General features: G+C 34.7%; 3 protein-coding genes across 4 annotated transcripts; 2 read left to right on the top strand and 1 right to left on the bottom strand.

The window, feature by feature from the left end:
- Positions 1 to 471: 471 nt before the first annotated feature.
- LOC110692285 lies at positions 472 to 4784 on the top strand. 2 transcript variants are annotated; one of them, XM_021869285.1, is made up of 5 exons: positions 472 to 596; positions 1421 to 2671; positions 3044 to 3258; positions 3381 to 3604; positions 3913 to 4784. In XM_021869285.1, exons 2-5 carry the CDS (start codon positions 1534 to 1536, stop codon positions 4640 to 4642), a joined length of 2307 nt encoding a protein of 768 aa, XP_021724977.1. In that variant the 5' UTR covers positions 472 to 596; positions 1421 to 1533; the 3' UTR covers positions 4643 to 4784. The 2 variants fall into 2 exon arrangements, with proteins under 2 accessions (XP_021724977.1, XP_021724978.1); XM_021869286.1 differs by lacking the exon at positions 472 to 596 and having other exon boundaries at positions 1217 to 2671.
- Positions 4785 to 5528: 744 nt separating this feature from the next.
- Positions 5529 to 12268, bottom strand: LOC110692286 (mitochondrial outer membrane import complex protein METAXIN-like). The gene is made up of 6 exons (XM_021869287.1): positions 11690 to 12268; positions 8820 to 9154; positions 8462 to 8538; positions 8297 to 8357; positions 7065 to 7248; positions 5529 to 6112 (listed from the first exon to the last, which is right to left on the bottom strand). Exons 1-6 carry the CDS (start codon positions 11835 to 11837, stop codon positions 5928 to 5930), a joined length of 990 nt encoding a protein of 329 aa, XP_021724979.1. The 5' UTR covers positions 11838 to 12268; the 3' UTR covers positions 5529 to 5927.
- A 3502-nt stretch (positions 12269 to 15770) lies between these two features.
- LOC110692287 (pumilio homolog 6, chloroplastic-like) lies at positions 15771 to 24490 on the top strand. Its single transcript, XM_021869288.1, has 10 exons — positions 15771 to 15935; positions 16869 to 17546; positions 18109 to 19451; positions 19541 to 19682; positions 19785 to 19892; positions 21502 to 21714; positions 21800 to 21910; positions 22538 to 22732; positions 23152 to 23320; positions 24137 to 24490. Exons 2-10 carry the CDS (start codon positions 16926 to 16928, stop codon positions 24157 to 24159), a joined length of 2925 nt encoding a protein of 974 aa, XP_021724980.1. The 5' UTR covers positions 15771 to 15935; positions 16869 to 16925; the 3' UTR covers positions 24160 to 24490.
- The last annotated feature ends 394 nt before the right edge of the window (positions 24491 to 24884 follow it).

The raw sequence follows: 24884 nt of genomic DNA on the forward strand, positions 1-24884 counted from the left end.
GATAATGAATTAAGGTGAACTAAACATAGCCCGACTTAAGAGTTTTTATACTAACAGTTGTAAACCCCATTTTAAAGTACAGTACAAATTCTAGGCCAAAATCCTAGAGGTGATCAACATTGGCCCGACCCATTAGTCCGGCCCGAAAATAGGGTGGGTTTGGACAAGCCTAAAAACGTTTTTTTAGTTAAGAATCCGAACCCGGCCCGAAAAAACCCAAAAATCCCGCTTTGACCCAATAAACCCACTACTTTTTTACGAATTTGGACACAAGGTATCATGCTAAGATCCAGCCCGACCCGATTTTTTATCACCACTACAAAATCCGAATTGAATAAAAAGAAAAACTCCAGGACATAAAAATGCAACTCATGTCTTATTCTTCTTTATATCTTCATTTATTCCTCACTTTTCCTCCTTTATTATTGCCCCCCTAATTTTTTAATAATTTATTTTCTTTTCTTTAATTTTCACTTTTCCAGCTTTTGACCGTTGCTTTCCTTTTTCCTATCACAACGTCTCTCTCTTTCTCTCTCTACTCACACTTTCTCTCTCCTCTCTGTTTTGTGTTCACTTCACACTCTTCACCATTGCAGGTACTTCTTCTCTCTACTTAATTACACTTCATTTATCTGCTTTTTTTTTTCATAATTATAAATTAGTGTGAATCAATATTACAATTTGGGTGAATTTTATTTTTTTGTGAATTTGCTACATCAATTTTTAGCTTCTCTCGATCATAATTATTACAATATCTGAACTAGGTTTCTGCTGATTAATGTAATTCACATTTTTCTTGTGTTTAATTTATTTATTTTTAATTACTTTTTCTGTAATCTGAACTGGGTTTTCTCTGCACTTCAAACCCTGTACTGTATTTTTACTGTTTGTCAATTCTAGAAATCTGAATTGGGTTTTCTCTAATTATCTCATTTTATATAATTAATCTAATTTTCTTGAATTTTTCCAGTTAATTGTATCAATTGAGCTTGAATTTAATTTTCGTTTATCACAATTTTTTTTCAGTGGTTTATTTATTTGAGTAATTGAGCTTTTTTTTTTTTTCCCTTTTGTCCAGAATATATTCTGTACACATTGTCACATTCTAAGCATTTAGCAATTATCTGCCTCAAAAAGAGAATAAATAAAGCAAAAAAAAAAAAAAAAAAAAAAAAAAAGTGAAATTGTGATTTATGATACTTTCGAGTTTGAGTCTTTTGATAAATTCATGGTGAGAATGAATATACAGTTTTAGTTTTTCTAAATGACTTAAGAAGAAAGAAAAGCATCCAAAAATTTATGATTAATTTATACTATCTTTGTTAATTTTTCGGTTTTTGGAGCTTTGATTATGGAATTGCTTCTTAATAAGGTGTAATTCTGTTATTCTAAGCTTTTACTTTACTTGCTCATTCAACAGCCTAGAGAGCCTTATGAATTGGGGTAAAGGCATACAAGAATTGTGTTATTCTGGTACCAATTTGGAATCCAGGATCATTAGTCTCGTCGAAAAGAATAGTCGAAAAGGGAGGGATGGGATGTAATACATCGAAATTGGATGATGAAGAGGCTGTTCAAATATGTAAAGATAGGAAGAAGTTCATCAAGCAAGCTCTTGAGCATAGAACTAAGTTTGCCTCGGGTCATGTTGCATATATTCAGTCCTTAAAACGAGTTTCTAGTGCTCTTCGTGAGTATATAGAAGGCGATAAGCCTCGTGAGTTCTTGTTAGATTCGTTTATTACACCTCCAGGGAAGAAATTGACCCCAAAGTTCATCACCATTTCTCCAAAGTGTTTCTCAGCACCAACTATTCAAGCTGGGGAGAACTCAAATGTGAGGATCAACTACTATAGACCAAGTGGGACTGCATCAGTTTCGGTTGAGGAGAGACCTCAGTCTCCTGATACTTATCGCGTTCAATCCTATTCGCCAATGCACCAATATGGTGGGTTTGATGGTTTCTTTACAATGCAGTCTCCACAAAGGAATTCTTCTTACTATCCTCAATCAAACTCGCCGTATAATAGACCTGAGATACCTCCCTCCCCTCAAAATAATTCTCAGTGGGATTTCTTTTGGAACCCCTTTTCATCATTGGATTACTATGGTTATCCTGTGAGGAGTAGCCTTGAGCAATCGATAGTTGATGATGATATAGCAGGATTAAGGCAGGTTCGGGAAGAAGAAGGGATACCAGACTTAGAAGAGGTAACCGAACATGAGGATATCAATGAAGGAAGACATAGACGAGAAGAAATTCCTAAAGGACCGGCACATGTTGTAAGGGAGGAAGTAACTGTTGAAGATGTAGATGAGGATGAAGAAGAAGATGATGATGACCATGACGAAACAGAAAATGAAGATGAAAATCAACATGAAGCAAATGGATTACAGGAACAAACTAATGACAGCATAGAACAGTCACAGGTTCCGAATGCTGGACATGTCGAATTCAATCGTCATGAAACAAGGGCTACCGAAAGAGAAAAGAAGGAAGAAGAGGCACCAGGATTCACTGTTTATGTAAACAAAAGGCCAACAAGCATGGATGAAGTTATCAAAGATCTAGAGTCTCAGTTTGTGATTGTTTGTGGTGCGGCAAATGAAGTTTCTGCAATGTTAGAAGCTAATCGCGCTCATTGCCTACCAGCATCAAGTGAAGTAACAGGTACATGGTACAACTTTTATATTTTCTCCATCCTCACATATGTATTCTGAGTATAAGACTACATTAGATTAATTTATCACGCATTTGATGTTATTAACCAAATTCTATGTTATTAATCAAATTTGTATCTGAAAGTTTGACATAGATTGATTACAACTTCAAATTACTCTTTCATTTGTGTTAGAAGTGTGAAATATGTGATCCTTTGTTGTTGATTTCTTATCAACTGTGGTTTCGAACATAGATGAATTGTTGCAAGTTTGACTGCATGTAGTAGTGTTTACTCGTCGTTTATATAGCTTTTAGGTGAAAGCCAAATGCTATGTGAAATAGGATTGTATTCATCTAAAATGCTATGGTGTTTGTTTGCAGCTATAAAAATGTTGAATCCAGCAGCATTGTTCCGATCAGCCTCATCACGCTCCTCATCATCAAGATGTTTGGTCAACTTTTCAGAAGGTTCAAGAGATGAAGGATCTGAAAGCAGCAGTAATGTATCAGATGAATCATCCATGTTTTCTGGCAGCCATCATTCAACACTAGACAGATTATATGCATGGGAGAAGAGATTGTACGAGGAAGTCAGGGTATGCTTTCACTGTTTCACATGACTTTATACTATCATATGATGGCTTTCACTGTTTCACATGACTTTATACTATCATATGTCATTAACGATATATGTAACTCTTGCTATTCTTTCTGACAGTCTGGAGAACGAGTTCGATTGGCATACGAGAAGAAGTGTACACAATTGAAGAATCAAGCAGCGAAAGGAGATGAGCCTTCAACGCTGGAAAAAACTAGGATAGCTCTTCGAGATTTGCATACCCAAATAAAGGTTTCAATACACTCAATTGAAGCTATTTCAAAGAGGATTGAAACTCTACGGGATGAAGAATTGCAGCCTCAGCTTTTAGAATTGGTACAGGGGTATGTTACATCACTTAATTTTCATATTTTCTTTTGGGATTCTAAACCAAATATTTTGTCTGTCCGAACATATGTTTTGATTTAAAACTGAACAAGAAAAAAACATTATTGTTTACGGTGGCGTTCATATTGTACATGAACATTGAACAACCGAGTTGTGACCTTTTGAATTATAGAATACTGATAGTTTTTACTAATATTGTTTGGTTGGTGCTCAAGAATTATCCTGCACCTCTAAACTAGTCACAACAGACTATGCTTTTGACCATTTTAAGGGCTTGTTTTAATTTAAAAGTGATGCATTGCAGGTTAGCAAGAATGTGGAAAGTAATGGCAGAGTGTCACCAAATGCAAAAGCATACTTTGGATGAAGCCAAACTTCTGTTAGCCGGTACACCTTCAAAGCTTAACAGATCAAGACGACATAATCCTTCACTCTCTGCTATAGACCCTCAACGACTATCTCGTTGTGCCCACAATCTAGAGTCTGAGTTAAGGAACTGGAGAGCATGTTTTGCATCATGGATCTCTTCTCAGCGATCCTACATACATGCATTGTGTAGCTGGCTCTTAAGATGCATGAGGCGTGAGCCCAACACATCAGATTTACCTTTCTCCCCTCATCGCTCTGCTGGGGTACATCCAATCTTTGGAATATGCATCCAGTGGACAAGACTTCTCGATGCAATCGGTGAGACTGCAGTGCTTGATGGGCTGGATTTCTTTGCTGCAGGAATGGGATCAATCTATTCTCAAAGCCAAAGCCAGGCTCAAGCCCAAGCCCACAATAGTGGTGGGTCTCGGAGATTTGAGGACTCCGGTGGAAGCATGGAAGTGGTGGAAGTAGGGAAAGCCGAAGAAGTTATGACACCGGAGAAAATGGCAGAAGTTGCAGTAAGAGTCTTGTGTGCCGGAATGTCAGTTGCTATGAGCTCATTGGCAGAATTTGCTGTTAGTTCAGCTGAGGGATACGCTGAACTGGTAAAACAATGGGAAAATGTTAAGTGGCCACCTAATTCCAATTCTGAAGGAATGTAAACTCTTTTTTTTCTTCATTTCTTCTTTGTTTAGGTAGGTTTTCAATATAAATTGGATGTCAATGTAATTACTAAATTATTACAGCTTGGTCATGTAAAGATCAAAGCCGGGCTTCTATTGTATTACTAGTTAGTTAGGTTAAGATCATTAGGAAGAATGGCGAAATGTGGTAGCTCTCTTGCTGTCTGTTTTACTGTTGTGTCACAAGAGAGGCTCAAAGGACACTCCCAAAAATGGTGTTTGGATTTGGGAAAATTTTGGCATGATTAATATTTATTGTAGAAATTCTTTTCTAAAAGATGAAACTTAAAAACTTCTTATAATTACAATCTGGTAAAATATTCTTGAGGGGCTCCCTGGTATAAAAGGGTTATACATGACAAAGTTTAGCCATGATTAGTTCCGGAATTGAAAATATGTAAGCACTGAATTTTTTTTTTTAAAACAAAAAAAAAAAAAATTATGAAATGAACCTACAAGTATTGATTAAATTTTTATTCTATTTAAGTTATCAATAAGCCATACAAGTATATACTCGACCTGAATTGAACTATAAAATTATGTGTCACCCGATAAAGACCCCAATCCAAATCTATTCAACACCTTTAAAAAGGACTGTTGATAAAGTAGCTAACATCCAACATAAATCATTATGTAAGCTTCCCAGACAGCCAGACCTCACATGTTAGTTATGTTGGTAAATCAGATTTATTGAACCTTTGTAGTACTGATAGATACAGGAAGTTCTTAGACTATTTCACACAACTTTCCAAACACCTCTTTATCTTTCAGCTCATATCTGTAGTTGTATTTTACTGCTAAGTTAATACGAAGTATGAAATACTCGTACGATGCATAAACAGTAAACCACATTATGCAGCCAATCTGAAATGTAAATGTAAATTATTTTTATTTTTAGTTTGAGGGAAAGTTGTAGTTCATTCTATCAATTTATCAAATTTGATTCCTACCAAAAAAGGAAAAAAAATAAAAAATCAAAAATCAAAATTGATAACACAGGTCTGCTTAAACTCAGTGTACATATTTGTTCTGGACATGATTAGCCGAGTAGCCTACTTGTAACAAATGATTCAACTCTTTTCTTCCAAAAAAAAAAACATTATGGGAACAAATTCCTTCAACTGTGAACCAAAACTCCTGTCTTTTCCATGCAGAGATGGCTGACAAGGGTTGGGGGGTTATTACGTCGACATCTTACAAAAATGATGGCAAAGAACTGGTCGGATGGATTGTGAGTAACTGAGCCTCATAATCTACTCTGAGCTTAATTGAGATAATTTACACCTTCATCTCCGTCATATTCCACTTCACCAACATCAGAGCCACCGAGAAGTGACAAGAACACGAGGACCGATATTAGCTGAGCTCCTAGGAAGTATTTGGCCCTTCGTCTGAACTTCTTTTCTTCCTCTGACCTTTCCATTTTAGGTTTAGTTTTTGGCTTTGAACCTATACATTTTCCCTCAACAAGTCAATACAGATGATAACAAAGACATAAAAAAAAAAAAAGTGTGTCATTCAGAGAGAGATTAGATGAACTAAAAATTCTGAACGAGAAAAAGATGCAATAATCATCAAAAGGTTTACTGAGATGGAAGACATGGCGCTCAAACAAAAGAGAAAACTAACAACACAAAAATTATAACAATAGCATACCAAATTTCTGAACAAAAATGTCGCCTTATCTACATGGCTTTATAGCAAATCATTACTGCCTCAATATCCTAATATTATCATAAAGCCTTCCTCTTTCTATCTTCTTTTGTCTCCTCATTTTTGGGATCTTGACTTCTCAATTGCTCATTGTGTAGAAGTGAATAATAAAACCTCAAAACAGAACATAGAGTCCAGTGACATTAATAGTATAGATCTGCTGATCGCTTCATTCATAAATGGGGTATTTTACACATGGGTACCTGTGATAAGCCCAAGTGTGTGTTGATAGTCATAATTTCATTAACCTATGAAGCTAACTTTGACGATGTTAAAAACTAACATCTACAAATGATCCCTGACTGTTTTAGTGTATCAATTTATAATTTCAAACTTAAGTTTCCTGACACTGTAAGAACAAGTCTGTACCGAGCCTACAGCTCATTAATTAAATCCAATGGTTTGCCATTTTCAGGAAAATCAAGAAGCTATCACCTTTTCACAAACCTTCGTCTAAAATATGTTCTTCTGGATATCACATGCATACAGACTATGAAAGTGGAGAATAACAGATTTGTTGATCATTCCCTTGCTGTCTTGCCTCGACTCTCCAAGACAAGTTCAAATATCATGCAACCAATGAAAATGAACATGCTACAACTTAATGAATGTAGCAATACCCAAAGAGCAAGAAAATGTCATCCTATTCATTGAATCATGAGACATCACATGAGATATTGTATCTTACTCCAGTTAGAAAAGCCTCCTGGCTTTTTTGTTGAAGATGACGGCTGTCCTTCAGATGATGAAACTTTTGACCAAGCTGGAACCGCTGATTCTGGTGAAGAGTCAATGAACTCAGCACTGAGCTTTTCAGTATATTTCACAAGATTGCTGAAATTCAAAATCTTGCTCTTTAAAACCGATGTCTCCTACACATTTTAAATTAAAATTTAAAAAAAAAAAAAAAAAAAAAAAAAAAAAAAAAAAAACTTGGAAAATCTAACAAAAAGAAAACACAAAAGCAAGTACTGAAAGCTGAAAGAACTTAAAATAAACAGAAATACATCATGTAAATACATAAATCATAGGAACACTTAATGATCACTAATTCACTATATATAACATAACTAAAATTTCACTAAACTGACACATACTTAACTGTCAATTCTAAGTGATTTTTCATCTATCATTGTTCTTTTGAGCATATTGCCTCTAATTCTTCTTGATAACAGAGGTTGGCTACCAAATTATAACAAATAATCTACTATGTCTTACGACTATTAAGATTGCAAGGTAACGATGTGTACAGTCAATACAGAGTACTATCTACCTTAGGTGCTAACCATTTGGTCACAAATAAATGACACTTTCATTTATTGAGGTTTGACCTTACTCAAAATACTCCTTTGGCCAATCAAGAAGCTTAAAACTATCCAAAATTCTTCTTTGGAGTTTGGAAAATCAAGAAGCTCATTGAGGTCCACACTTTTCAGGACAATCAAGAAGCCAACACCTACTAGCCCACCTACATCTAGCTCAATAAATGAATCCAAGGGTCCCCACTTCATTTGATGGAACATGGCAAAAACCTACATTGGCACAATGTCATGGAAAACCCATATAGCAGAGAATCATTAACATCACTAGATTTCCTCTTCTTTTTTTTTTTTTTTTTTTTTTTTTTTTGGGATCCCTTTACTAGGCTAGCTTATGCCAAGAAGATAATTTAATAGATTGATATAAGATAAACTTGTGAATTTGCAAGGATATCAAACAGCTCCTCATAAGCATAAGCCAATTTAGGTTTTAAACAAATAACAAGATACAGATCAACTTGAAACCACGTATAAGTTAGTTTTTATATGCACAAAGCATTTTTTTTATTCAAATAAAATATTAATAATTACCAAGTTTGTTACATTTGGCATTTTAGATATGAATTCTCAATAGAACAACAGTACATGTCTGGTAACTTACAGGTAAAGCCTGAAGGGCAATCAGCGAGTGACCAAGGAATAAGGCATCCAAACTACTAGGCCTACAATAAAAAGGCAAAATCAATCCAGGCTGAATCAGTATTAACATTTATCTTGTGTTTTGCATACTAATAAAATAAACTAATGTCAACAATTGCAGACGAACCTGTCTCCATAGAGATAAGAATCCTCCCCCAACTGAGTTGAAAGAGCTCCATATGCTAAGCTCGCCCTCCTATAGATCTGTAGAAAAAAGAGGATTACAGATTAGAAAAACATGAGCTAAAGAAGCAGGATAAATTTTAAGCTTCATAGAAGGGGTAAAGGGAATATATAGACAGGCAAAGTTCACAACAGTGCTTGGTGATAGGAGGGAAAAATTATTCACTCAAACTCCAAAAAACGGCATCCGTTACCACAGAACTTGTAAACAAACAAGGAAAGAGATGCAATGACTGATCAAATCAGATCAAATACTTGTCCATTCACAAATCAGAATAACAAATATCAGAACAAAGTTTGACCTCAGTTTCTATTCTCTCGGCATTTTCATTGGTGATTCCAAGATGGCTCTTCACAGCATGAATTTGCTTGAAGTAGAGAATAGTTCCAATGGGCCATGCAAGATCAGAATAGTAGATCTTTTGTACAGACTTTTTGTCTGAAGCTATCCATAGCTCATATACAAGGGCATCCACAAGCCAGCTGCTAACCATCGCCTTCATTGATATCCATTCTGGGATAGTGTGATAATCAGAGTCCAAATCAACAATACCATCTTCTCTTAAGCGATTGATGACCCCGCCATTCTCATTGTTGTAGGCCACGTAAGAATCAGACTCAACATATGGAATTTGATCTAAAAATATAAGAACATAAGGCCATGTCATATAGATTATAATAACTCAGGCATTTCAGGAAGGTTTATAAAAAGCATAAACAATAGATTCTGTAGGTATAACTCATGCCTTATTATAATAACTCAGGCATTTCAGGAAGGTTTATAAAAAGCATAAACAATAGTTTCTGTAGGTATAACTCATGACTGATAATTGACAACTGTGATTATCTAGCACACTGTAAGGTCAGATGAACATGAAATGAAAAAATCCAACTAGGGTACTTAAATCACACCAATGGTGTAACAAGCTGAAACAACCTATAACATAAAAATAAATACACTTCTTTTGAAATTTTTCAATAAATATAATTTCGCAAGAGACATCCAAGTCAATTTTATCTAGTCAAAGTCTGCTAGGAGGTCAATTCATTATATACACCTATTAGGCACTAATTTCCCTACTGCTACTTTGCTTGTCAAAAAAAGGGGGAATAAGGCTACCACAATCCTATAATTAAGACTTTTTTCATATATCAATGTGTTGTTACCACTCCCTTCACCCAATAAAGTTTGTGTATCTTATTCTATTGGGTCAGACACTTACATGTTATCCCTCGTATCATGAACTTATCTTCACCGTTGTCTATCCTTCAAATTGTGGGATGACTTCCATATTTCCAAAATTAACCGATTGATTTTTTTTTTTTTAGTTGATTTTTTACGGTGTGCAAAGTAATATTTTGTTTTGCCAACCTATGCAAAGTTACTTAATAGATATAATATTTCTTTTTCAGCTTCCCCCTACTTTTCCCTAGAAAAGAAATACGAAGTATATTGTAAACCCTTCTTCTAAATGGTATACATACATGTTGGAGAAATGAAATCTTTGCGGGGATATAAGGAAACACCTCTCTAAGATCTTCGACTACTTTAAGGTAAGCCACATATTTCTTAAGGTCCACACACCCAGCCTCATTGGATACACAGTTACTGATATGTTGTCGTTACTATAGCTGGTATTTTTATTAGTCTTCATATAAAACACACCTAATCTTGTTATCTCTCTATTCTCACTAAAAATGTACATGCTTGGTAGCCTAGGTGAGCAAAATGCTAAAACTCCATCCCTGGACATCTTCACACTGAAAACAGATTATCCAACCTATGTTATTTAAGCTCCAAAAGGAGCATACTCATTATAAAAGCTATGAATTATATCTAAAGAATCATACTAAAGCCAATACTGCAAGGTTGGATGAGTTATGGAAGATATTATCAGTCTCTGATGTGTATTTCAGATGGGTTGAGATAGACAATGGGTGAGAGATTAGGTAAAGGGGAGCAGCTAGTTGGACGGAAAGATTATGCAAAAAATGATTCTACATAGCTTCAAATTATGCAGAGTATAAGTTCTGCAGTATGTAAATTTAAAATCTGGCCAACTCGTATTTAGAAGTAATACATCACCAACTTGATCCCATGTAATTGTAGTCCTTGTATTTCTGATCACTCTGAGGTAAAGCTCAAACAGGTTTTAGCTACTTTTTGCAAATTATACTAGCAATATGGACAGTAGTATTTACAAAATTCATTTGCATTATTATTCACATTTAAATTGGAATCAATGCCACTACCTACCACCTGATTAGAACTTTTTTCCTTGGTCGTGCCAAATGACATTCAAGTATCTCAATCTGGGGTGAATTTTGAACTGTTGGCGAAACACTGATGGCTAATTATTCGACCAAGTAGGCTCTTATCTTTACAACAAGGAAATTTTGTGACTACTCATTTCTGACTGAGTTTCAACTGATAATTTATAGGCCTAAATGCGCAAAGTCCATATTTGTTACTTAGATTATCCCTGATGTTGATCTTGACATCTAAGAATAGGTGTAAGAATGTTGAGTAAAATTTTTCAATAGACACCAGCTAAACCCGTTTCCTTTGTCGCAAAATCACAATGCATCAACATTAGCATTTTCACTGATACCCCGTAGTATACTTAGAAGTAAGATAAACTGTTGTTCCATTCACAAAATCTAGTCCATACTTGCAAGCAATCCAATGATTCTTCCTCTGAAGTACCAGTCATTAAATTTTTGGGCTATACGAACTACACAACTAATCCCACAAGATCCTCGGCTCAAATCAAGCACTACCTGAGCCAAAAATGCCTACCCAGAAATAATTCATGCCAAATAAGGGTATCTAAAATCACTAAGTCGCCCCCAAAAGATACAATTTATCTCAAATTCAGCTGCAATGAAATATAATTTCCAAACCAATAAACCCAATATAGCATTCTTCAGGAATCAAACCAAATTTCCAACACCAAAATCTACCAGACTTACATGACCCACAACACATTTCCCCAATATAAAGCAAAAGGCAATGCACAAACAAGAAATAGCAACCAAAAAAAAAAAAAAAAAAACATAATAACAATAACAACAAAAACCCCATTAACATTAAGTGAGAAATTAATCAAATTTCCAGCAAACTAACAAGAACCAAGACATAAAAATGGGAATTCATAGTTGAAAACAGTACCTGAATCAGGAAAAGTAGAATGGAAGCACAAATCAAAGGGAAGACGAGCAAATTTGAGATAAAAGTAAACAGGCAAGCAATCGGGGCAAGCAGTGGGAAGGCCAAAGCAAGGCTTAGTAGTCACAAGGGTCAATCTTGATTCTTCCATTAAAATGAGCTTGCTTCAAAAATAACAAGGAAGGGAGAATATGAGAATATTGGAATTTATTAGACGAAGTGGAAATTTGATTGATTTGGTCCGTCATGCAAGAAAGAGGCTTGGGTAAGGGTTTCTCACTTTCTCGGTGGTTTTTTTTTTTGTTATTTATTTATTTATTTTAGCGATTTTCCTAAATAATGCTAAAATGCAAACAATATCCTTATACGAGTACAAGTCAAATTGGTACGAGTATTTATCCGTATAAAACCGCTAACAATAACAATATTGGCGGTTCTATATATAGAACCGCTAGTGGTATTGGAGGTATGTGTAAAGAGCCACTAACACCATTAAAGGTTCCATATCCAATTAGCAATTCTAAGGGTCCATTCTGTTCACCTTATTTTCACTTATTTCAGCTGTAATAAGTTCAGATAAGTTCCGTTAAAAAAAAAAAAAAAAAAAAAACAGATAAGTTTAGTTTAGGAAAATTAAGTTCTAATAAGAGTTACTCAAGTACAAATTATAACTAAAATAAATTTTAACAAGTTCTAATAAGTTCAGATAAGTGAAAATTAGGTGAATTAAACCCATCCACTAGTTTTCACTTTTGCCAAATTATATAACCACTAATGGTATTACCAAATTGTTTAACACTATTCGAGGTTCTATGCACAGAACTTTTAATACAATAAGTGGTTCTATTTTTGTTTGAACTTCCAACAATGTTAGTGGTTTTATACTTGCAAATACCAAACCTTGAACTGATCCTGCGTGGACGGTATTGTGAAAAATACATCTCTACTTTATTTTTTGTTTTAAGGGGAGGAAGTATTTTTAAACCAATGTATATAAGAAATTAGTTTATGTTATTACATTATTAAGGAAAATCACTCTTCTTTTTCTTTTCTTTTTTTTTTTTTAAACCAGGAAAATCACTCTTTTTATTGTTGGTTAAGTCCATCCAAATAATTGATACAATGAGTAATGCATGTGCAAATAATCAACCAATTGTAGTAAATTGTGATTTTCCCTCAAGAAAACATCAATTGTAATTTTATTCAACATCCAATGATTCAACAACAATCGATTGATTAGGTGTTAATGCATTGAACAATTTTGGTAAGTTTAAAAAATTAATTATCGTGTTATAAAGAGTATGCAGGTGTTAATGAATTGATGTTAAGTTTACAACATCAATTGTCTAGGACATTGTTTGAGGCTCTGAGCAACTCAACAAGATTCATATGCATGTGGAATTGATGATACTCCCATTCGAAAATTGGTGAGTACCATTATTTTTTATTGCAAAATGCTCTGTTAGATTCTCCTTATTATAAATTTTCTAAATATCAACTTTTTATAATTTTCACTAATACATAACCAAAGAAATTCATGGTCAAAGATGTTCATTGAAAACCGCGCAAATGCTAAGTGAGTCGAACTTTCAGAAACGGAAGGAGTATTTCCAAACAAGAAAATTGTTTAAAATGAGTAATAATTTTTTGGTCATTTTGTTTTTTTGATGAATTTTTTTTGCTCATTTGACCATTAAATAACTTTTGATAACAAGATGAGCAAACTGTAGTACTCCCCTCGTTTCTTTTTTTTATCTTCCCATTTATTTCATGTGGTCAAACTTATAAAACTATGACCGTATTTTGTAATTACAATATCGTAAGAAAAAAAAAATCACCATGTGGGATATTGTTGGATTTGTTGCAATTTGTACTTTCATAATACTTCCTCTGTTTTTTTTTGTTTTTTTATTTTTTTATAAGCTAGAGTTGGATTTACACATTTGCCAAAACACAACTTTGACCGTTAATATCTTTAATTAGAGGTTAATAGAATTATGAAAAAATAATTTTAAAAAGTAGACATTATGACAAATCTAACAACATATTTTATGATAATATTTATATATTATATATTGGTAAAAAATTAAGTCAATGATGACCTATGACTAGTGGAAGTTTCCAACTCTAGGTTATAAGAAAAAAAAACGGAGGGAGTATCAAATTTTCAAAAGTTTTAGTAATAAGAAACTAGATGAGATATTAATGGTCAAAGTTTTCCTTAAAAAAAAATTAAATATCAATGGTCAAAGTTGTAACCAAAAGAGTGCACAAAACACGAATGGAAATATAATAAAAAAAAAAAAAAAGAAGAGAGAGATTACATGATTTTTTTTTTCCATTCATTCTAAAAATGAGGAAGAGGCGACGAGGCGTGATAGAATTTTGCTCAAATAAGTTTGTCTATTTGCACAAATAAGGGTTTATTTTATTTTATTTTATTTTTCCACATTTGTGTAAATGTATTGAGTTTTTGTTCAATTGTACCATGAACAAATTTATTTTGTTTATTTGTTAAATGAATAATTTTGACAACACAATAATTAAATTGGCTTTACAATGAGCGAGAAAACAAATTAGTTTGTGTACATGATTTATTTTCCATTTACAGATAAGTAACATCGATAAAACTCTGGTTAAACATATTTGTTTTCTACACAAATGAGTACATTTTGCTCATTTGCACAAAATGAACAAATTTGCCTTAATCCTTCTTCTTCTTCTCAAAGTAATTTATCTACTACTATACATCTTTAACTCAACAAGGTTTCTTAACTCAAATAATATAATAATTAAATCCAATCAAACTATATACTCTACATGGTCATTAAAAACTTACCAATTTTCCCAGCAATTGTTGAAGTTCACAAATTGAACTTTAATTTTCTACAATGGTACAAATTAAACTTTAATTATTCGTTTATGCATAATTGTGGGGGTACTTGTTCTGTCAACTAGGACTCTTACACTATTCATTCACGAGTACATTTTGCACTTATTTCATATTAACACATTTTTCTATTGGGAAATTAGGTTATTTTTATTTCATGAACACTAATGTATTACTACCTCTGACCCTATTTTTTTTGTCCCATTTGACTTTTCACGGTTTTCAAGACGTGTCTTAAAACATGTATAACTCCAATTCTATATGCATAAAAATCATAAAAACTTGATATTAATAATACAGAAAATGAGACAAATCTAACAAGACCCCACTCGATTATATTATCTTACAGATTAATGAGAATTTACGGTCAAAGTTTTAAAAGTTTGACTCAATTATTTACAATGGGGCAAAAAATAGGGAAGGAGGGAGTAGTTTTTATCCATAAAACACTAGTATGTTATTTTCTTAGAAATCATTGTTATTGTCTCCCAAACTCCTACTCATATTTTTTATGAACGCATATTATTTCTCTATAAGCTAGTTTGCTAAATTGTATGTACATCGGTACTTCGGTACTCTTGATGAGACCGTGAGAGTAAAATAAATTGTGCATTTTCTCTCAACATGAGTATTTTTTTTTATTTTTTTTATGAGTTTTGATGATATCAAAAGATAGCCAAAATGGTCTCCAAATCCAAGATTTGACCTATAGCCTCCTCGACCAAAACTCCCCAAAAACTATCCAATTATAGGTACAAAATAAAATAGGACATTTAGGCAATTGACCCTTTAGATTTTGGCACAAATCTAGTAACAACAATTGCCAAATAATACAAACAAAATAAAAAAAATTAAAAAAAAATATTAAAAAAACAGAGGAAAAGCAGAGGAGTGTGAGAGGAAGTGTGTAAAAGGTACAAGTGTACGTGTCAAATGGAAATATTAATGTGCACTATCCTTTCAACATTTGATGCCAATTTTCTACGTTAGTTGCCCTTTTACTTTGCCTTGTCTTTTTATGCCAACAACAGCAAAATTGTACCTAAATTTTTTAGATATATCCCTTCATATTTGGGTTCCTTTGTCTAGAATTAGCCCCTTTTTCCTTATATATGGGGGGACCCTTTATTTGTTTTAAGATAATATTATAAAATATTATTTTTATATAAATATATAAAGTTAATGAAGTTTAATTAATCCTATTTCAAAGACTTGGGTTTTGTCCAATTATTGATTATATTTTCTCTCTCACTCTTTCTCTCTCTTCAGTGGACTTATTCTCATTTCATCAAACTACAGAGGAAGAGGGGGTCTAGGGTTTTGCTCGAAACTTTGGAAATTTGTGATTTATTATACTTGGTGAGTTTTTTCTTATCATTTTGGCTTATATGGGTTATTTTTATTTTTTCATTATATTGGTTGAAAATTTGATTTTGTGTTTAGGGTTTTGCTTGGTTATTTTTTAATAATAATATGCTCTGCTTATGTTGACCTTTGTTTGGCAAAAAGAATTTGTCTTTTTTGTAATATTTGCTTGAAATTGGTTATTGGGTGACTGAAATTTAGTGGGTATTTAGTTGAACTCTGTTTTTCGATTTTTATGCTTGTTGAATGAACTTAGTGCTCTGTTTGGTTAGTTAGCAACCTGAAATTGTTGAAAAGTTTGAAACTTTAGCTTTAAGATTGTATTTTTTTCTAGCTTGAGGGGTGGAAATTGTACTAGTGTATCTGTTGATTCTGTTGTTTGTAGTTAAGATGCTCTAACTGTTTGTTTGAAATCGCGTATCGAAATGATTCTGGTGCTAGTGCCAAATATATGCATTTAGTCTCCACTAACATTTTTTTTTATTTGGTTTCAGTGGCCAAAGAGTTTAATCTTTAGTATATAATAAAACCCTAGTTTAAAAATCAAATCTTTCGAGTTTTCCTATTCAGGGATATTCCTAAATACGCGTCCCTACCTAAGTAGAGCATGTAGTATAAGATAAAGGTAGAGAGCAATTTCAACTTGATAGTGGCGATTTTTGTGGTTTGAGGAAGTAATGAATTATGTTCTTATGTTGGGGAAGTGAGTAGTTGTTTGGATACATAGTTAAATTTTGGACTTGTGAATGGAGGGACTATGGAAAAGCTCTTAATGAATATGTTTTAAGAAATGGGAGTAAAGCCAGAGGATTAGTTGAGCTTACTTATTACTTTTGGGGTACTCGGGCCCCATTTTAGGGCCAAAAAAATGATGCAAAGAAACTAGTTCATGCTCCGTCTTCATCGAACATGTTGTCTGTTTTGCAGGAAGATGAATTTATTCAATAATTGGTATTCTTGGAGAGTATAAATTATTTGGGTAGGATGGCAACTGAGAGTCCTATTAGAATGCTTGAGGCACGTGGAAAATGGTCCCCTCACAAGGGTGGTGCAAATTTTTCTTCAACTAAGATGGCTGTGGATGAGGAAGCACTGTATGTTAAGGGTCAAAAGTACCATGGTAGTAGGGGTTCTGTTCCCAATCGAAGTGGTAGTGCGCCCCCAAACATGGAAGGTTCTCTTGCAGCCATAGAAAGTCTCATGCAAAATTCAGGTCTTAGTGCTAATTTGGCAAGTCTAAGTTATGATGGAGAATTCAGAGGGTCGAAAGGGATGTTAGTTTCTTATTCATCTCCTGGTTCGAATTACCCTTCCAATGTCAGTTTGAATCCCCAGTTTTTTCACTCTCCCACCTCAGGTTTTGATCAACATCTGGGATCCAGTCACGTCAGCAATAAAGTGGGATTGACCCCTTTTAGAGGCAGCAGTGATAACTTCTTGCGTTTACATTGTGGCATCCTCCCAACGCACAAAGAGGAATCTGAGGATGATAAGTCACCACAGAAGTCTTCTGATGAAGTCAGGCCCAGGGACTCTGTTGCGTTATCAGGACAGGGATCATCCTTATCAGTTGGCGAGGCTGGAAATATTGCAGACCTCGTAAAGGTGTATTTCTCTGTTTCTGATTCTTCAGCATTCTCTATTTGAGATAGATTAAAATGACTTGTGGTCTTACCTTTAATTGAGGTCCTCCATCATGCAAGATTTTCTCATATCCTTAGCTTTTTAGGTGAAAGTAATTTGAATAGAACAATTTGAAATAGTCTATTTGTTGCATGAGTTGCATCTGTGATGTTTGTGTATTCAGTATTCTGTTCATCAGTACTGCTCCATTATCTGATTTATTCTATGGCACTTGAACTCTTCATTTCATCCTAAGTACTCATATTGGATCCTCGATGCTTTGATACGGCTACAGATACTTAACACTTCATTTTGGACCAAAAGTATAGAACCTGATTTAGCTTAGTTTAACTCCTGGACACATACTTGTATCTGACACAACTCTCATAAGTATTTGAGTCCGAGTAACATAGCCTGACTGTTTTGTATATAGATTCTCAGATTTTGAGACCACTTGCTTTTGCAAAAAATTCCTGTCGTATTGTCTTCATTTGTGTTTACATTTAAAACTAATCTTTTATCATGAATTATGTACATTTTTCAGGAGGAAATTACATGTATGTCGTCACCTGCAAATGGATCAGCAGGTGACGGAGCTGATCACATTAATGTTGATAAGGGCATTGCTGCAGATGATACGGTATCAGCAACCGCTGCATTGAGATCATTATCTTATGATTCTAGACAAGGCTCGTTGCCGTCCATTCAAAATGAAGATCCAAATAGTATAGGCGCACTTACAGAAAAAAAGACTTCAGTTAGTAATGATAGAGAAATAACTAGTTTGCAAACAGGGATTAAGACTTTGAGAATATCCAGCTCCCCCAACTTAGAGAACCATGGAGGTCGAGAGGAAAAGCAAAACAACTTCCAAACTAAGTTATTGCAACACCCGATGCACCCAGGTGGTAGCTTCCAGTTTCAAGATTCTATGCCTCAAATAGTTTCTCAAGGCACAAATAACCCATATGCTGTTCCAAACCAGTTTTTCCATGGTGGAAAGTTTTCCTCAACAGAAGTTCAGCCTGTACTTCACTCAGCTGGTTTCACTCCTCCACTTTATGCTACTGCTGCAGCTACATATATGCAATCAGCAAATCCATATTATGCTGGTGTCCAACCACCTGGAGTAATATATCCTTCACAGTATGGCATGGGTGGATATCCTTACAACGCAAGCGTTCTTCCTCCTATTATGGCTGGATACCCTTCACATAGTGCTGTCCCTTTAGCCTTCGATGGTGCTTCTGCTGGCTCTGATGCTAATACTCAAGTTTCTGGGTCATGGGGGAGCAGTTCACAAGGAGTCGATTTGCAGCATTTAAACAAGTTCTATGGACAACTTGGATTTCCACAGCCTTTTGCGGATCCGCATTTGCAATTTCACCAGTCATTCGGTGATTTATACAATGTTCCTGGTCAAGTTGATCCTTTGGGATTGAGAGCGGGTCTGGTTGGGAATCAAGTCAGTGCTTTTAATTCCCAGGTTGGGCCTGATTTTTCATCAATTTCACCTGATCATAGACCTCAATTCCGAGAATCTGGTGGGCAGGGTAATGTAAGTCAGAGAAGGGGGCAAATTATGGGTACAGATTATGCTGGAACCTTACCTAATATGGAATTCTTCATGCCTATTCCAAACTCATCTCTTACCAGTCCTGTTTTGCCGGGATCTCCAATTGGTGGTAGCAGTCTTCCTGGAGGAAGAAGTGATGTGAGCTCACCAAATTCTGGCAGAAGTGGGAGTTTCTATACTGGTTGGCAAGGTCAAAGAGGATTTGATAACTTCAATTATCAAAAGCCTTACTCTTTCCTTGAAGAGCTAAAATCTGGTAAAGGTAGAAGGTTTGAGCTATCTGATATTGTTGGTCATGTGGTTGAATTCAGGCAAGTTCATGCAGTGTGTCATCTTCGGTCCAGTTTTATTTTAAATCCTTATTTTGAAGTATAAAAGGGATTTTGTACTTGTTTTTCAGTGTTGATCAACATGGGAGCCGATTCATTCAGCAGAAACTAGAAAACTGTAGCAGTGAAGACAAGGCATCTGTATTTCAAGAAGTTCTCCCTCATGCTTCCAAATTGATGACTGATGTGTTTGGAAATTATGTTATTCAAAAGGTAGGAATTGCCGAACTATTGCAATTCCTCTTTGTAAGAAAGAAGTTTGCTTGATTGCATCAGTTATGCTTCATTTTATTGTTTACTTTCAATTTACTGCAGTTTTTTGAGTATGGAACCCCTGATCAGAGAAGGGATCTAGCCAAGGCACTAGGAGGTCAGATTTTGCCATTGAGCATGCAGATGTATGGCTGTCGTGTCATCCAGAAGGTATATATCGAATACTCTTACCACTGACCTGTGAATATTGATAAAATGATTTAACATTAAGATCTCTCTGCTCTAAGTCTATTTGTTTTTTGCTGTACATAAATATTGATTTCTTGTATTAGCATAACTTTCATGTGGGTGAATTGTGTATGTCAAAGTGACTTGATCATGGCAGACTTGTTGAGCAACTGGTTGGATGTCCTCTTTTCTTCCTTCAGACATCTTATACAGTGATTTGTGGATACCTATTATGTCTTAATAGTAATTGACCAAACCCATATAGATCTCTCTATAAGTTTGTACTCAGTGCCTCCGCTGGAGCAGCAAGTATTTTTTAGCAATTTCTTTTCTCCTTTATCGTGGTAGATCTTTTGGTTCAATAGTTGCTTGTGCTCTGGCAAAGGGTTATTTGAGGCTCTGCAATATTGTTATAGAAGACTCTTTTCTAAAAGATTCATCTCTGATACACATACCTTGTTTGTGATCCCATGGGCAGAAGGCTGGAAGGGGTTGGTGGATCTACTGTAATTTGATAGGCTTATTATCCTTATACATGATTGTGTTGAAGTTTCTCTATAATTTTGGTCAATTGTAAAGGGTATGCTAGATGGGCATGAAAAGGTAAACTGTGCAACAGTAGTGTACCTCTATAGTCAAAGGGAAAATCCTATTAGATCATTGGAATGTTTGGTTTTTTAGGAAGGATCATATATAAAAGATTGGCCTAGCAGAGACGTATATGCTGAGATGGATTTGTAGGAATAGAGTGTCATATGAAGATATTTTTCATATTAAGTAGAGGGTTGGACTTTGGAGTCGCAAATATTGAGGATAAGACAAGGAGAACTGATTTTGTTGGTTTCAGCATGTGAGACGACCAAAAGATGCACCAGTAAGAAAAAGGGAGGTTATGAGAATTTTAGAAGCAATGGGATGCCAAAGAATACTTGGATGGGGGGAGTCAAGCGCATGATGAATTAGTGAAATTAGGTTTACATGAGCATATAGCAGTATAGTTTTCACTAGAAGTAAATGGAGGAAGAAAATCTGTGTATGGAAAGATACGTTGTAAGGAGTGATCCCCCCCTCCCCTTACCTTTTGGGTCAAGTCAACAATTGCTTGTGATCTGACAAAGGATATTGAGGCTCTGTGATATGGAGGTGTTTTATGTACATCAATAAAATCGGAGGGATTACAATTTATGCTCTGTACGTAATCATGTGATAATTGTCCTTTACTTTTGTCATTCTTTATGCTGTAATTTTTAGAATGCTAAACTTTTGACTACCTGATGATTGTAGTGAACATTTTATAGTTTATGTTTAGATTTTTGTCAAACTTTCTCTTGGTGCTGTTGTGTTTTACTTTACTTTAGACTATACTTCTTATTTGTCGTGAGGTAGAATCACTCTGATAGTCTGAGTTGCCTCCTTGCATTTGTTTGGATAAACCTACCTATGGGGGGATTCTGTTTAATCACAAGGGTAAAGTAGCCCTAGGAGTTTACTAATGAGACAAGATTTAGAAAAGCCTGTTCGACAATTGCCGGTGGTACATGGTGTGATACAGAAATATGCTTAGGCTAATTATTGTTTTAAATGTTCCCAGGCACTTGATGTTATTGAGGTTGATCAGAAGATTGAACTTGTTCGTGAGCTGGATGGACACGTCATGAGATGTGTCCGTGATCAGAACGGAAACCATGTAATCCAAAAGTGTATTGAATGTGTTCCATCAGAAAGAATTAGTTTTATTATTTCTGCTTTCCGTGGTCAAGTTGCTAGCCTATCAATGCATCCTTATGGGTGTCGTGTTATACAGGTGATACATTGTTTCTGGGTAGTAGAGCCTATATAATATTCCTTATTTAATTTTGACATTGCTTATGTTGAATTTTTTCTGATAGAGAGTCCTGGAGCATTGTACAGATGAGTTGCAGAGTCAGTTTATTGTGGATGAGATATTGGAGTCTGTTTGCACTCTTGCTCAAGACCAGTATGGCAATTATGTTACCCAGGTTGGTTCTCCCTCTTCAACCCGCTAATCCCACTGCACCTCCATCCCAACATATCATATGAATCGTATTTTCATCACATTTTAGAGAGGAAAAGGCATCCTGAAATGATATTATTATGAGTAATGAGAATACAAAGAATTAATTTTACTTGACCTGTGGCAGTATATAGCTATGTATTTGATGATGAATAACAGGCATTACCTCCCCCGTTTATATTATAGAGTGAAACAGTACTATCGAGTGTCCTATGGTATAAAAATCTAAAGCAATTTAAATTCCTTAGTATAGTGTACAAGGAGCTGATTGATTGTCTCAGATCCTGGTTATCCATGCTTATGGAGAACTACTTATACAAACAATATTAAGCGAGTATTAACATTGTAGGGATTGAGTTGTCTACGATAAGCACACTGTATTGGCAGCAATGCAGCATGTATTTCTTTTATACAGACAGGTTATGCTTATATTGTGCTATTAATGCTTTCAGATTGCATGTTATTGTAATCAGTCTACTTCCTCTTCAGCTCTTCATTAATTTTGAATTTTCAAATTTATCTTTATCTGCTAGCATTTTGCTCGAGTTTAACTAAAACTTGTTACCCTTGCTTATGATTTGTCTTCTTGCAGCATGTGCTAGAGAGGGGAAAGACACAAGAGAGGAGCCAAATCGTTAAGAATCTATCTGGGCAAGTTATAAAAATGAGCCAGCATAAGTTTGCATCAAATGTTGTTGAGAAATGCTTGGAGTATGGTGACCCCGCTTCACGAGAACTCCTGATAGCTGAAGTCATCGGGCAAAATGAGGGAAATGATAACTTGTTGGTAAGCCTATTTAAAATTTTCAACTCGCTCCTTGCTTAATTTCTGCTCTTGCTGATAAGGCAAATTATATAATGGAATTATGATTCTAATTGAAGTCAATAATACTGGACTTGGTATATATAATCTACATCTTAAACAGTCATTTTTTTCTTTATGACTGAAAAGATGTTGTAGTTGACGTTCAAGGTTATGGCGAGCGGCCGAGCGCCCTAAAAAATATTAATGGAATTATAATAAGATGAATAGATTCTCTCTCGCAACCCAAAAAAAAAAAAAAAAAAAAAAAGTGAGTGAGAGAGATGAATATATGTCAGACGAATACTGTTTTCAATGAAAAGCCTTTGAATCTTAGATGGAAGGAAATTGAAGTATATATTCAGTGTTATTATAGAGTATAATGTGATTACTATGGGATACAGGTAATGATGAAGGACCAATATGCTAATTATGTGGTCCAAAAGATTCTTGAGAAGTGTACCGATAATCAACGTGATCTGCTACTTGGTCGTATAAGAGTGCATCTCAATGCTTTGAAGAAATACACTTATGGAAAGCATATTGTGGCTCGTTTTGAGCAGATGTTTGGAGGTTTGTTTCCTTTCCTTGTCAAAGATGTATAAGATCTTCTCGTCATTTGCTGTTCATTGCTGAATGCCAAATGCTTAGATACTTTTTCAGTCATTGTCAAAATATGCATATTTGTGCGAGACACTCCTAACATTGGAAAATTATATACTTACCTCCGTTTTTTCTTTTAGTTGACGCGTATTCCTTTATAGGAAGTTATTTTTAGTTGACACGTTCCTTTTTGGGTAAGTTTATACCTGGCATTTACTAGTGTACCCTACTTGCTTTATCACTCTCTCATTCTCCATCCTTTCCTTAATATGTGTGTCTAAATTGAACGCGTTAACTAAATAGAAACGGAGGAAGTAGAACATTTCACACAGATTTATTTTATGTTATCTGCCCTATCAGCCCCTATGTCCTAGTCATGTAGCTGGTAACTTTCTGTATAGTGTTCGCTGGTGTTGAGGTACACCTTTGAATTCCAACAATTTCCCAAAATCTACAGTAAGTCATCAATCCAAAAGTGTTACCACTCACCAATCCAAAGTAGCACGTGTTTTGAAGCCTTATATTGTTTCAATAATAATCCACGAAAGTTCATGTTATCTTTTCTTATTTGACTTTTCTGCTCCCTCCCTTTGGAAATAACAAGTAATATATGCTTGTAATGTGAGAATGGCCATTATCGAGCAGCTATTGTTTTATTCATATGATATCCTACATCATGGATGATTGGCATCTGTATAACCATGCATTGGGGTGCCGTGTGGGTTTTTACTCACTTGAATATCAATAAATTTAAATGTTTATATCGCTAATTTCCACAAGTTACAGAAATTCAAGCGCAAGGATCCTGAATGTTGACGGAACTGTGGAACTGACTAGGATTCAGCAGCTGCAGAACGAATTGTCTTCAGAATGTAGATAAAAGATGTTATTTCTTGCATTTGGAGGAGTTGGTGGTCTGACAGCTGATATTGTACTTCTATCATTCCCTCTGTTAGGGACTTAGATTCTACAGAGAACTTTAGGGTTGATGCTGTAAAGTTTAGTAAATTTGTGTATACAACAGAATTTGTGTAGTTACAGCCTTACAGGAGCTGGAAATTATCTGGGCGCGTCGTTACAGAAGATTTAATGTACTATTGGAAAGGACCATTTTCTTTGCTGTTTTGTTTTTGTTTTTCACCGTTATCTCAGTTGGTCACTTTTGGAAAGTTGCAGTTAAATCCCTGAATCTTTACACAATTGTATACCGGCTAAATTCTGAGAAGCCCGTGGAAAATAAGGGATGAATTATACTACTGTTACTATCCCTGAAGTAAAATCATTTGCTTCTAAAAGAATTAAAGATTGCCCTCAATTTATTTTTAGTTAACAACACTAGGTTAAAATCCCGTGCAATGCACGGTTGTTAAATATTTTTGCAATAATATTACAAAATACTACATAAAGTATATAAAAGATATTTAGAAATATTTATTTGGGTATATATGAAATATGATTGCTAAACTGAAAAGAAAATATCGTTAAGTATTTTACTTGAAGATTTTGCAAAGCGGGAAATTTTTTTACAAGATAA

This window comes from Chenopodium quinoa, unplaced genomic scaffold (assembly GCF_001683475.1).
Source record: "Chenopodium quinoa cultivar QQ74 unplaced genomic scaffold, ASM168347v1, whole genome shotgun sequence".
NCBI classification, from domain to species: Eukaryota; Viridiplantae; Streptophyta; class Magnoliopsida; order Caryophyllales; family Amaranthaceae; genus Chenopodium; species Chenopodium quinoa.